This window comes from Aulonocara sp. 'chitande type north' Nkhata Bay, linkage group LG5 (genome assembly GCF_057382095.1).
Source record: "Aulonocara sp. 'chitande type north' Nkhata Bay isolate Kocher_YH1m ecotype deep benthic linkage group LG5, A_spYH_male_GT1.1, whole genome shotgun sequence".
Taxonomy (NCBI): Eukaryota; Metazoa; Chordata; class Actinopteri; order Cichliformes; family Cichlidae; genus Aulonocara; species Aulonocara sp. 'chitande type north' Nkhata Bay.
In genome coordinates, this window is record NC_141348.1 from 46,286,098 (window position 1) to 46,299,570 (window position 13,473).

Here is a 13,473-nt window from a genome sequence, read left to right on the forward strand (position 1 = left end):
GCGCCTGTTTAGTGGGCTGCCCACTGCTTCACTGAGTGAATGGGTCAAATGCAGAGAAAAAACAAGTAATTTCCCCATGGGGATCAATAAAGTATCCATTATTATTTAGGCACGTTGACATGGTCAAGATAATCTGCTGCCGTTCTGACCAAGCTGACTTTGAATGTGGTTGTTTGTTCCAGAAGGGCCGGACTGAGTGTTTTGGGAACAACTGATCTACTCTGATTTTCTAACACAACCATATCTGGGATTTAAAAGAAATATATCCAGTAGGGGTGGGCGATATAAACGATATACGATAGACAGGATATAAATTTGACCAACGATAGAGATTTTGATCTATCGCGATAGCGCATGTTGATGATGTCATCAAGCTGCGCCTGTTTTGGTCAAAAGCATCGCAGCGGCTACAATCAAATTATGCCGGTGAACAGATGTTAACAGAGATGAAGCACTTTTGAAATATGGGGAAAGCCAAAAACTGCGCTTCCTCCACTTCTATAACATTGATTCATTAATATTGAATTCTCTCTCAGCTCTTCTATTCCCATATTGTTGCAGTATATTAATAACTAACCTCTTATTGTGGATGAATAATCTCAGTTGTTCTCCTGACTGAAGTTTGCCCCGTGTATAGCATCCTGCTATGCGATTGCATTTGTCCCTAACCACCAGAATCCCTCACGTTAACTTTTATCATCGAGTGGAAAAAAAGTTGGCGTTCATCCTCCAGCTTCACTGTGCTAATGTTATGCTAACATAGCTGTGTTGCTAGCAATCACGTAGCACAACATTATATACCAGGTAGTCCAACTTCATTAACCCTGCAAACGCCACTGCTGTTTAGTTGTCTGTCTTCATTTATGTTGGAAGTGGTAGCAGAGCTGTACGTTTTAATTAGTTTCAAAAATCTCTCAGAACATGGTATGTCATGTTTAGGTGGAAACTAGCGAGCTAACTTCCTGTTAACTTGTAACTCCGTTAAATTTAATAACTTCTGTTTTCATGGATGTTAAACTTAATTGTTGCACCTGGTAAAGCAGCAACGCTGATGATTTTATTAAAGATGAAATAATTTAGACCGTTTTTAACTCTCAGTGTTCGTTTGACTTTGGGACCTGAAGTCGATGGAGTTTTGGACCCAGATTACTCCGCGAAGCTCCTCACCACAGCAGCCGTAATGCTCTGACAATCCATCAAGCAGTGCGGCTTACCAAAGTTGTACTAAAACATTTTTAACAGATTTTTGCACGCCAAGATCGGTTCGAGGTCAGTAAGCACAACCAGAATTCATACATAAGGCACACTCTCGATTTTTGAGAAAATTAAAGGATTTTAAGTGTGCCTTATAGTGTGGAAAATATGTTATACAGAAGAAAAGAATATATCGCGATATATATCGTTACCGCTCGTGCTTCAAATTATACCATGATATGGATTTTAGGCCATATCGCCCAGCCCTAATATCCAAATACCTCAAAAAAAAAAAAAAAGGCTACATTTCACTGTGTGTTATACTTGTATAACTATGCATGTGACAAATAAAGAACCTTGAACCTTGAACAGTGAACGGCAGTTCTCTGAGTTTTGATTGTTAATGTACTGACAATGAAGTACAACTTTTTCAAACTCTATCTTCTCTATATCATGGTCAACATGTTGACCAAGGATGGTTAACAGGAGAAAACCTTTCTGGTACAATGATAAATCACAGAAACTCATTTACTTGCTAATGCTAGCTGGAGCTTGCAAGGAAGCGCAGATCGTAACTGATCTCAGAGCTGTGAAAGCAGGGCCAGTGGCAGCATGCCTGCTGTCTTGGTTTCCCTTAGTTTACTGTCAAAGACATGAATGTTATCTACAATGGCCATGCGCAAACCACCAGTCACCCTGTTCCAATCAGTGTTAAGGTGAGACGGGCACACCTTCAGAGACACCTTGCTATGAGATTGAAATAAGCGTAGCTTTGAGGGGCAAAAAAACAAGTGAACAGATGCACATATTAAATGAGATGAGTTTTTAATTCATGGTTTGTCCTGAAGAAATATTACTGTGAGGTGTACCAACCAAATGGCCAGTGAGTGTAACAGGCTGACTTGTGGAAAACCAACCAAACTGCAAAAAAATGTTATAAGGAAAAACTTTTTCATACTTATTTTATAAACCAACACTTTTTTGTAAAACGGTTTGTAAAAAGTTTTCTTCTTGAAAACCAGAAATGAGGTATCATGAAATTAAAAAATTCAAGTGTAATTATATGAGTATGCATGTAAGTGGAGCTGTAGAAAATCTGTACTGTTTAGGAAACTTTCATCTGCAAACTCTGCCAGGTAAATGCCACCAACAATGTTATGTCAATATCAAATAGATGCATGCATTCACATTTTTTTTCTATATATTTTGACTAAATTAGTTTTTCAAAGCTTAAGATTTCTGTTTTAATCCTCTGCAAATACGTTAAACATAACAATATAACAGAATTACACAACACAGACCATACTTTCATTACTGGGGTTTATTAGAATGGCACTACTAAAATGAACACAAACATGAAAAAGATTGGTTCAAACCAGCAGTTGTCAGTTAAAAAAAAAAATCAGAGACTTCTGAACACTATAGTAAAATATGTTTTGACTGAGTTGTGATGTAGACAGTTTATTCGCATTTGTTGAAACCATGTGCACTGTGGAGGAGCAGAATGAGCACATGAGAACAGAAAGGGCCTCCAGCAGGCCACTAGTGTGAATGTCTCTGACCAAAGATTAAGAGACAGACTTCATGAAGGTGGCTGGGGCCTGACATCCTCCAGTGCGCCCTGTGCGTATTACCTGGCACCTTTTAGCATTCGCCATAGAATACCAGAATTGTCACTAGCCTTGTGCTTTTCAGTGATGAGAGCAGGTACACACATTAAAGGGTAAATGGTAAACTGACTGGAACTTATATAGCACTTTTTTTTTCTATGCTCTTTCTATTTAACATTCACACGCATTCATACTCTGATAGAGAGCAATTTGGTGTTCGTATCTTGCAAAAGCCTGCCCAGCCAAAGATATTTGGCATGCACACTGGAGCAGATAGGGATCGAAACACCAACCTTCCAGTTAGTAGGTGACTGTGAGTAAACATATCCAGTATGATTTTTCTTTTTCATTGAGATCACAGACACTATGACACCGACTTTTGCTAATTATTTCTTCCACACACTTTTGTTAAGAAATCATGTGAAGAAGAAAATCTTCACACACACAATAGAAAATATGTTGTTCTGCTCTAGAAAATCTGTCACATTTGATTGTTTCTTTAACTCAAAATGGAAGCTATGTTTCTACCCAAACAGATGACTCGTGACTGCAAAGCAGTATAAAAATTGTTTCCCGTATATGATTGAAAAAGTGAATTGAAGCCATTTCAGTTCACAGGCTCCAGCCACATTTCACTCCATCCACACTTCTGCCCTGCCGGCTCTCTGCCATCTGGCTGTGATAGACCCGTGAGTCCACAGTGGGCTAATGGTCGGAGAACCCTGGCATGGGAAAGGGCCTGGCAAAAGCTTCAACACGGTGGCGCAGATCTGCGATGCGAGCCACCGTTTCTGGGTCCTGAAGAAGGAAGTTCTTGAAGTCCTGGAGCTTTCCTGCAAACAACAACAGAAAAGAGAAATGCTCAGATGTTTATTCTTAGCTTCCTCTGTTTCACTACCACTGGGCATTTTGTCTTCTCTCATGCAGCAATTTTAAAGACCGTGCACTATATTTGACTTTATAAATTCACTAATGCTATTACAGTTAATAATGAACAGTTTCAAACTGTGCTTTGGTAAAAAGAATTTCAACATGTTTTAGGCATCCACTGAGCTACAGATTAATCTGCCCCCCTCCTCACAGCAGGCTCACCTGTCTTTTTCGTGACATCCAAGGCAATCTTCAAACCCTCATCCATGAACTCGACAACTTGCACAAAGTCAGCTTCTTTGAACTGTCTCGAGGTCAGGGCTGGAGCACCTGACAGAGAAGAACACATCACTCAGGTTGAAATAGACTATGAACTATATACTTCCTTTTGTACTTTTCCAGTTTTACGTTTTTTAAATTCTTGTTCTTGCTTTTTTTCTGCTAATTTTGCCATATAGTTTTTAAAAATTGTATAGACTTGGAGCTTCTTAAAAGGTCAGTAATTAATCTATACAGATTCGACTACACAAATACTAATGGCTGCCACAGTGCAGGACAAAAGAGAAAGTAATAAGTGCAGTGCATTGGATTACAGGTACGAAATATTGCCTTAAGATAATGCTAAAAATGAGGGAGTGTAGATGAGAAGCTCTTGAACTTCCTGAAAGATGATTAAAAAGCCAAACAAGTTTAATTAATCATGAACAGCTCAGTGCTTGTGGCTTAATTTGTGGCTGACTAATTTCCATATGCAGAACTACATTTTTAAAAAAGCAACACAGATTAATTGAAGAAGGTGGTGAATGTAAAATAAATCTGACAAAAAAAACTTTATAACATTGCTGGACAACTGATCGGTTTCTTTTAACATTCAAAATGAATATACAGGGAAGCGCATGGTTTCACAACACCCCTGGTGTGTGTTCGGCCAAACACAGTGTGATGTGAAGCTGCTTCTTACCTAGTCTGAGGCCACCAGGCGCCAGGGCGCTCTTGTCTCCAGGGCAGGTAGTCTTATTGGTGGAGATTGACGCAAGCTCAAGTAACCTCTCAGTCCGAGCCCCGTCAACACCCCTGGGCCGCAGGTCCACGAGGACCAGGTGGGTGTCGGTCCCACCTGGAATTTTTAATGAGGACAGAAGCATGTTGTTTTGTAGACACACAAACCTCGCTGTGAAGCATTTGATCACAGCACCTTGTCACACCAATGTATGAAACACAGATATTAGATTTAGCTTAAGAAGGAGTACTGCTTGACATTTTCTCCTCTTTTATGTGCTTATCTGATTCATGCTATTTATACATTTCACAACGCTGAAACCAAAAAAGCCAAATTAGATTTTGTTCATTTAATAAGATTTAAGTGTGAAGGAGACAAATAGATCATTTATTTAGATCCCCGTTAGCTTCCACAAGAGTAAATGCACATGTTCCTGGAATACAGGCCGTCAAAATGCACTTTTTTAAGCAGGACACGTAAAAGTCTAACCAATAATAGTGACAACCACCAAAGGTATTATAAATATCTTTATTCTAGACATAATAAACCAAAAAACCCACAATAATCCGAGCTGCTGGATGACTGTGTGAGGCAGTTTTTTGTTTTCCTTTTGTTTTCTTTCTTTTTTTTAAGTGAGGACTCACTAAATTGCTGATTTTGGGACATGAGTGGATAATTATGTGTTCAGAGTATCAATGGAAGTACCTGATAATGTTGCTTTCTTTAAAAACATGGATAAGTCATTACACAACCTGTCAGCTAGTTTACCTTGCCTGGGCTGCAGGATTTGCTCATTAGTTCACAAATTTGTTGGTTATGGACAAGATGACTTTTATACTGATGCTTTTTTTATCTTGGTGCTCCTTACATCAACTATACAAAGGCAGCTCTCCACAGCACTTCATTTAATAGTTAAACATTATGAAAATCTATCAGAGTAGCCCATGTGCAACTGTGTGTAATTCTACTACTCTGGAATTATCATTTACAAGTTCATAATGTACAGAGTTCAATTTTCAAGATGGCTGACCATTAAAATAGAGAACTCTACAACATAAATCTCAAAAATCACCCCCAAAGAGAATGACAGTGAGGAGATTAATGGGATAGAGTAAATCACAGGCCAAGCGTGTTCTGGACTGCGTTTTCTTTTTCTTTTTTTTGCTTGTTTGTTTTCTTAAGCACACATTATGTCTGAAGATTGCTGCTAATTAGACAACATTTAGGAACTGACAGCATTATTTATAACCTGTGGTGGAACAAGAACATTTTAGGCCTCTTCCCACTTTGGTAATGACGCTCTCCATTAGCTGAGACTATGGAAGGTAGTTGTACAGTGTACCTCCTAGTAATTAGATCGTATGAACTTATTCTAGCTTTGTACTGAGAAAATGCAACTGGGAGATGTTAACTAATTAGATTCCACTTCCAGTTTACAAAGGTTTTAAGAGTCATCCAAACGTTATAAGATACGATATTATTGGTCTCTGTGATAGTTTGTCACCTGAAGGGAACTTAATCAGGAAAGTCAGACAGGAATTGTCTTTAAAACATTTCAAACAACTGTTTCCAGATGAAAATATTATACCTAAACAGCATTATTTACTGCATCTTCCTTCTCAGATTAAGGCTCTTGGTCCTACAGTGAGGCATATGTGTATGCGTTTTGAGTCAAAACATTGTTTCTTCAAGCAGTGGGCTCTGAAAAGTAGTTTTAAGAATATTTGTAAATCTCTTGTGAAGCACAACCAACTTTATGAATGTAGTCAGAACGTGCATGAGAAACATCCCATTTTTTCAAGTGAAGTCGACATGGGTCCAGCCAAAGAGGTGAAAAATGTTCATTATGTAGAAGGCAAGATTAAAGACTTCATTGAGCAAGTTGAACATGTAGTTTCTGTACAGTGGATTATGCTACATGGAAATATACATTCATGTGAAAAATCTTTGGTTATTTCTGATGTCATAAATGATGCTCCAGAGTTTGCACTTGTTAAAAACATCTATATTGTAAATGCATCTGTGTATTGTTTTGAATGCCAGCCTCTCTCTACAGTTGGGTGGAATGATCAATATTTAGCTTATGAGGTAGAAGTTCCCTGTCTAGCTCAGGCAAATATTTTTGTGGATGCTGGAAATCTTGTTGATTATACAGCATACCACTATGTAAACTTTAATAACAGCAAGTACATTCCAGCGAAGTATGATCTAACTGACATCATCAAACATTATTCTTGAGTCTTTTGTGAATATGTGGGCTGAAATAAGGTTTTTAAAGACTGGCAAAAAAATTGTTCTATTTACTTTTTATTTTACTTTTGGCGCAATCTGTTCAGTGAGGGAAACAATTTCAGTGTTTTGCCTCCTTTTCAATGTCACATTGATATGGTTTGACTGGTATGTAAGAAAAATAAATACACTGTGCTTAAGATACTAAGACTCATAATAATGCAATGTTGGGCATGATATTAACCTGCAGTTCTCAATAAAGTAGATTTGATGTCCTGATTCAAGTTAGGTCTATTTCTTGAAACAAGATGATACATCTTTTACAAATAACACAGCAGCTTAAAACGTTTATGAAATTCCAAAAAAGCTTGTTTCGTGTGAGATATGACTCAAAACAATATGTTTTCTAGAGTTTTTCACTTAACAAGATATCCAAGATGCACTGTCTAAAAACAAGTTCCTATATCTCACTGAAACGTTACTCTTTAGCTGATTATGGCTTATTTTAAGTGTGATTAGATATTTTGACTTGAAATAAGACAAATATACTTGGTAAGATTTTGAGTTTTTGCAGTGTAACAGTTGAAACTAAGTCAACCAACATTTATATAGGGTTTGTAAAAGCACTGAATTTGTGTTTTACTGGTACGGTCTTTCACTCTTTCCAGTTATTTGGCTAAAACATTTACTAAGGGATTAAAGAAGGGTGTATGTACACACTGCAGAGTAAGCACAGGACAAGTCTGTATTTTTAGAGTATCAATTGAAGGCTATACATCAAAAAACAGCTGAGGCCAGCGTATTGGATTCAGTACAAGATTCAAGCATTTGCTCACAACCGCAAAGTGACCACTTTCATCTGATTTTATTTTCTTGACTGACAAGGCAGGCGCAGCAACATTAGCCTATTTGCACATCATGAATTTAAATGGATTTGTGCTTTTTTTCTTGCTGTGTAATTTGCATTTTGTTACAGGACATTTTATGTGAATTTTCAGTGTTAAATGCTCTGTGCTGAGTCTGTGACTTGGAAAATAAAGAATTGAGTAAATACACACTAGATTACCTGATACCAGAGTGTAGCCTTTGCTGAGAAGAGCTGCAGCCATAGCCTTGGCATTCTTTAGCACCTGGTCAACATACTTCTTAAACAGGGGAGACTGTGCCTGGACACACAGAACCAAAACCATACAGTAAGTTTATCATTTGGCTATCAAAAATAGATACAGACATCAAGAAACTGTATGATGTAACTGCATCATGTCTAGAGTTTTATTAACAAAAACTAATGTTATATGCATCTTGTGACAGAACAGATTACTTCCCCTCTGCTGACTGAAGTTTATGCAACATGTTCTTAAGGTTGTGCAGACCTGTCTGAGTGCCACTGCTACAGCACCAATGGCATGGTTATGAGGTCCACCCTGCAGGGAGGGGAAGACGGAAAAGTTGACCCTGTCCTCGAGGTCGTACATGATTTCCTTTCCCTTTTTGTCAACTGAGCGAACACCCTTCCGATAGAAGATGAGACCAGCCCTGGACAGAACAGAATCTTTTACTGATGAAGCACTTTTACTATTCTCTAAAAACCAAACCAGGTTTGCTTCTCAGTAATTTGATTTTTGTTCCCACCCGTGTCTCTTACAGTTTGACCTTACCTTGCTCCACGGAGGGACTTGTGCGTGGTGGAGGTGACCAGGTCAGCATGTTCAAAGGGCGAGGGGATGGCTTTGGCTGCCACCAGGCCACTAATATGAGCCATGTCAGCAAGCAGGTAGGCATTGATGTTGGTGCACAGCTGGAAGAAAAAGAGGCAGGATGAGGGAACAGTTATAAAATTAAGACCAACATGTATACACATGTGGCAGGAAAGTTCCAGTTTTTTTCAATACAAGATCAATATGACAAAGACCAAAGAATTGATTGTGGACTTTATGAGGATCAGGAAACATGTGACCCCTGTTTCAATACTGGAGGTCGATGTGATAATTGTGGAGAACTATAAATACCTGAGAGTACACACCGACAATAAACTGGATTGGGTTAAAAACACCACTGCGCTCTACAAGAAGGGCCAGAGTCGTCTGTATTTTCTGAGGCGGCTGACGTCTTTGAAGATCTGTCAGAAATGCTCAGAATTTTCTATGTCTGTTGTGGCTGCTGCCATCCTCTATGCTGTTGCATGGTGGGGCAGCAGGTTGAGGGTCGCAGATGCCAACAAATTCAATAAACTGATCTGAAAGGACAATAATGTTGTGGGGATGGAGCTGGACTCCCTTAAGGTGGTGTCGGAGAGCCGAATTTTGTTGAAAGTAAGGACAATGCTGGGCAATACCTCCCGCCCACTCATCTGTGCTGACCAGTCACAGGAGCAGTGTTAAGTGAGAGACTAAGATCACCCAAATGCACCACTGAAAGACACAGGGAATCAGTCTCACTTTACAACTCCTCCATCTAATACACAGTGCAATAGTTATACCCTTAATATTTGCACACCCTCTACTGTGAAAATAACAAAAATAACAAAGTTTTACCTAATAAAGTTTCACCTACTAACCGGAAGGTTGGTGGTTCGATCCCAGGTCTGCTCCAGTTGGGCAAGATACTAACCTCCATGTTTTCTACGATCAGAGTATGAATACTCCATTGGTGTATGAATGCGTGTGTGAATGTTACAAAGGAAGCACTTAGTAACTCGAAATTTAAACGCAAATTAATAGTAGGTTGGTCCTGTCAGAGAAGAGTGTTTTTTAGATGTGATATCAAAGGACCATGAGAGCACCATGATAGCAAAAACAATGTATGTGCCACTATGAAATATGACAGAAATATGTTGGGCTCTGTTCTAAATTTTTCGGACTCAGTGAAACACTTCTGAACTGCAGGAGAGGGAACCAAAGCTTTGGTACTGCCCTTGCATCTACTGCACATGTAGAGGCAATCTGCGCATGCCAAATACTGTATGCATTGGCTTTGGAAATAAACAAACATTCATTGCAGTAATGATCATAGTTATGCACGGTTGCTTTGGCAGTAGTTAAAGCAAAAAGTTGCCTGCCGTTAATACTTGTACCTCACATGTGTCTGACTCCTTTTATAATACTGCACTGTGAAATGGACACTCCGAATGCAACAACAGATACAGTGCTGGTCCCCCAAAAGGTTTCCAACCTTTCAGTTACTAAATCAATGTAATAGTCAATTTTAAATTTAAACAAGCTCTTGATTCGTGCCAGGTAAGTAAATCCCAAAAAGTTGATTCTGTTCATCTGGATGTAGCGTTTTCAGTGAGAGAAACATTAATCACTCATCCAAGGAGTCACTTGGATGAGTGATGAGCTATAACAGAAACAACAAAAACTGATTATGAAGTAGGAAAACCTTAAATTTATGGAATTCACATAGTAGTATATGCCCCGTTTTTGGGAAGGCACCATGAGATTGCTTTGTCTGTTCATATTCCCAAAGACCAGGCCCAAACAGCTGATAAGTTACACACCCACGCACATCTATGAAGTTAAAACTGGTCCAATTATTTCGTTTGAAACAACGTTCAAACACAGCCAATGTCCAAAGAACAACTTTGAAACACCTTCATAAAAGAAAACTAGGAGAAGATCTGGCATGTCTTATGCGAAATGTAGAGAAATTATGGGGCACTCAAGACTCTTGCACAATATAAGAGTTTAAAGAGTCTAAAGAATAAATCAAAATATTAAATTTCAACCTAACAAATAAAATGAAGGACATGCTCAAAAATCAAACCGAGGTCTGTAGAAGTAACGACCCAGCAAACAACAGGCTAAATAAAAAATAAAGTTCTACCAGTCTCAGAAATAACCTTCACATGCGGTTTGGTATCTATGAAGAAGCTTGTGTGCTTGTATTATTTTCTGTATTGAATTTTCTTTTTAATTTGATCTATTTATTAGATTAGATTGAAATGGATGAGTGAAGAACTGCTTACTGAAAACAGTTTTGGCGATTTGCTGTGTAAAATGTCTGAATGGTCGAACTGACTGTAAAGTTTCATCCATGGATTTTACATTTTTTAAAATTGAACTTTTTATACTTTAATGGGTGAAATGTTTAAAACAAAAACTAACATAAAATGTGAAATTCCATTCAGTTTTATTTATACAGCCCAAATTAAACCAGTGGCCTCAATGCACACAAATCTATTTAATACTTCAATTTCTTGTCTCCATTTATTTATTTATACTATTTGTGCTTTATGTGTTCTAGTTCTAATGTACATATTAACCGGCATCTGTTTGTGGACAGCAGAGACAGAATTTCATTGTACAGAGAAATGCTTACTTTGTACACGACAATAAACGCTTTGAATCTTGAATGTTTATATTATTAGGCAAAGACCCTACAATAATACTGAGAAAATCATCTATAGCTAACTATCCAAGTCCTTTTTTAAGACAATTTCCTTAAGCATTAATAAAGTATCCTGAATCGGGTGCAGTTCCCTGTGCTTCACAAAGACTTTAAATTAAAATCACTGAGCCTCCAGGATTAGCCTGAAAACTATGAGGTGAAAATACCTTCTCTTTTCCATCTGGATTAGATTTGCAGTGTAAGGTTTTTGGCCTTTCTTAGACACTGTCCCCTGCTTTAAGGTGACACAGTCCTGAGTTCAGAAAAAAAGTTCAAAAGAGAGCCGAAGCTATGATGTCCCATCTGGACAAGCCTCTGTTCCACTAGCTTCTGTTACTTAGCGAAATCTTACTTAGCATTTCTTTCATGGGCCTTTTTTTTTTTTGGGGGGGGGGGTGTCTTCCTGGGGTTTACTTTTTATGTTTTGGAACAAATCAGTGCTCACCATGTTTAAAAATTGTAAACACTTATGATTTGCTCTTATGATAAGCTCACTGCAGCTCCTTTCAATTAATATTTTTAAATTCCTACTGATCTCTGCCATCTGTAAAGTTCTCTGCTCACAGTGCTCAGTTGGACTTTACTGCAGACATATTAAATATGACCCCTAAACTCACCGTGGACTCTGCCAGGCGGTTACGTCTTTTCCAAAAATAAGTGATTTAATGAAGACACCCAAGCCCTGATAAAGCTCAAACTTAGCACTTCAGCTTTAGTGAGTTTTTGACACTGCTCAAATATAGATAAATTACATTGTGTATGCATATAAAATGTTTTTCAGATACAATGTCTTGGCACTACATTTACATTTACCCCCCCACAGTTAAGATTTGAGGACTAACTCCATCTGTTAACGGTACCCATGTTCTCTAAGGAAAGACATTTCAAATGAGAGCTGGTGTAATTACATCCTTCAGCAGTCTTCAGAGGCCTGAAATATTATAACGCAATTCAATAAATCCTTGCTGTCTCTTGCCAGCATTTATTGAAAAAGGCACAAACAATAAATAGCTCGCTAACATGCAAATGACTCGCTGGCGAATGATCAGAGCAGTAAACAATCTTTTTAGTGCTCCAATTAATATGCATTATCGTGACAATCTCTCTTCCTCTCATATCTGAACTGGATCTGCACGTTTATTAGATTAAAAGGAAAGAGGGTAAAGAACACAAGAGGGTGAAGCGCGGCAGTTGATGAATACCGATAGTAAAAGAAAAAAAAAACACACACACAAAAAATGAACAACTCTACAATCTAGGTAGCTCACCCCCGCCTAAAATGTGAAGTCTGCCTAACAGATTCGGCCATAAAACAGAGAACAGTTGCACAGAGACATGCCAGGGGGAAAATATGGCCCCTCTTCAGGCCTAGTGGCAAAGTAGTTATGGTGCTTAATAAAAACACAGCTCTGTAATGGTGGGACACTCCATCTGATGGTACTAGCTAAAGTGGAGCTCTGCAACAAAGGGAAACAGTCATGGAGTGAATGAAGTGAATCAGCGGGTGGGTATAACAAAACAGATAAAGGGGCCTCTTGTGCACCGTCAAAGAGAACAGTGAAGTGTGTGGTTAAAAGTTGCTACTGAATACTTGTGACTCAGTGTGAGTTGAGTAGTCAACAGAAGAAGAAAGCAGCTGTGTGTAAAGTGTGTAATGACCCTGAAATTAGTGTGTTTGGAAAATGTTGAAGCTTCAAAGTGAATGCTCTTTATTTAGAGCAGACGAGTCTCCATTTCTGTCGGACGAAATTAGCAAAGACACGGTTTGAAGTAATGCTGGCGAGATGTGACCTGTCGGTATGGGAAGCTGGTGTGTTTGGCATTACAATGCAAAGAACGGAAAAAGACGGGGTGAACATGGGGTGAGCTGTGAATGCAGAGAGTTCTCCGTGCACCTTCTTGATGCGGGCATAGTCAATGAGCCGGGCATAGGCACTGGTGCCAGCGATGATGAGCTTGGGCCGGAACAGCTTGGCCGTCATCTCCATCTGGTCGTAGTCTATAAGTCCTGTTGCAATCTGCAGAAAGGGAGACAGATTGAGGAAACAGAGAAGATAAAGGAAGAGTGTGAAAGAATAAAGAGAAAGTGGAAGAAGAATGTGAGAATATTAGAGGGAATGTAAGGGTCAGGAGAAAAAAGGAATATGTAAAGATCAAAAAACTGTCAGATATCTGAGTATC

The 13,473-nt window shown here is 38.7% G+C and overlaps 1 protein-coding gene across 1 annotated transcript in view; it reads right to left on the minus strand.

The window, feature by feature from the left end:
• Nucleotides 1–2,484: 2,484 nt before the first annotated feature.
• LOC147331502 (serine hydroxymethyltransferase, mitochondrial-like) overlaps nucleotides 2,485–13,473 on the minus strand; it is a 32,618-nt gene continuing 21,629 nt past the window's right edge. Inside the window, exons 6-12 of the mRNA XM_086293874.1 lie at nucleotides 13,188–13,310; nucleotides 8,562–8,701; nucleotides 8,277–8,439; nucleotides 7,970–8,069; nucleotides 4,636–4,791; nucleotides 3,897–4,004; nucleotides 2,485–3,637 (exon numbers count right to left, since the gene is read on the minus strand). Of these exons, the coding sequence (XP_086150000.1) occupies nucleotides 3,510–3,637; nucleotides 3,897–4,004; nucleotides 4,636–4,791; nucleotides 7,970–8,069; nucleotides 8,277–8,439; nucleotides 8,562–8,701; nucleotides 13,188–13,310 (918 nt within the window). The 3' untranslated portion in view covers nucleotides 2,485–3,509. The remainder of the gene's footprint in view (nucleotides 3,638–3,896; nucleotides 4,005–4,635; nucleotides 4,792–7,969; nucleotides 8,070–8,276; nucleotides 8,440–8,561; nucleotides 8,702–13,187; nucleotides 13,311–13,473) is intronic.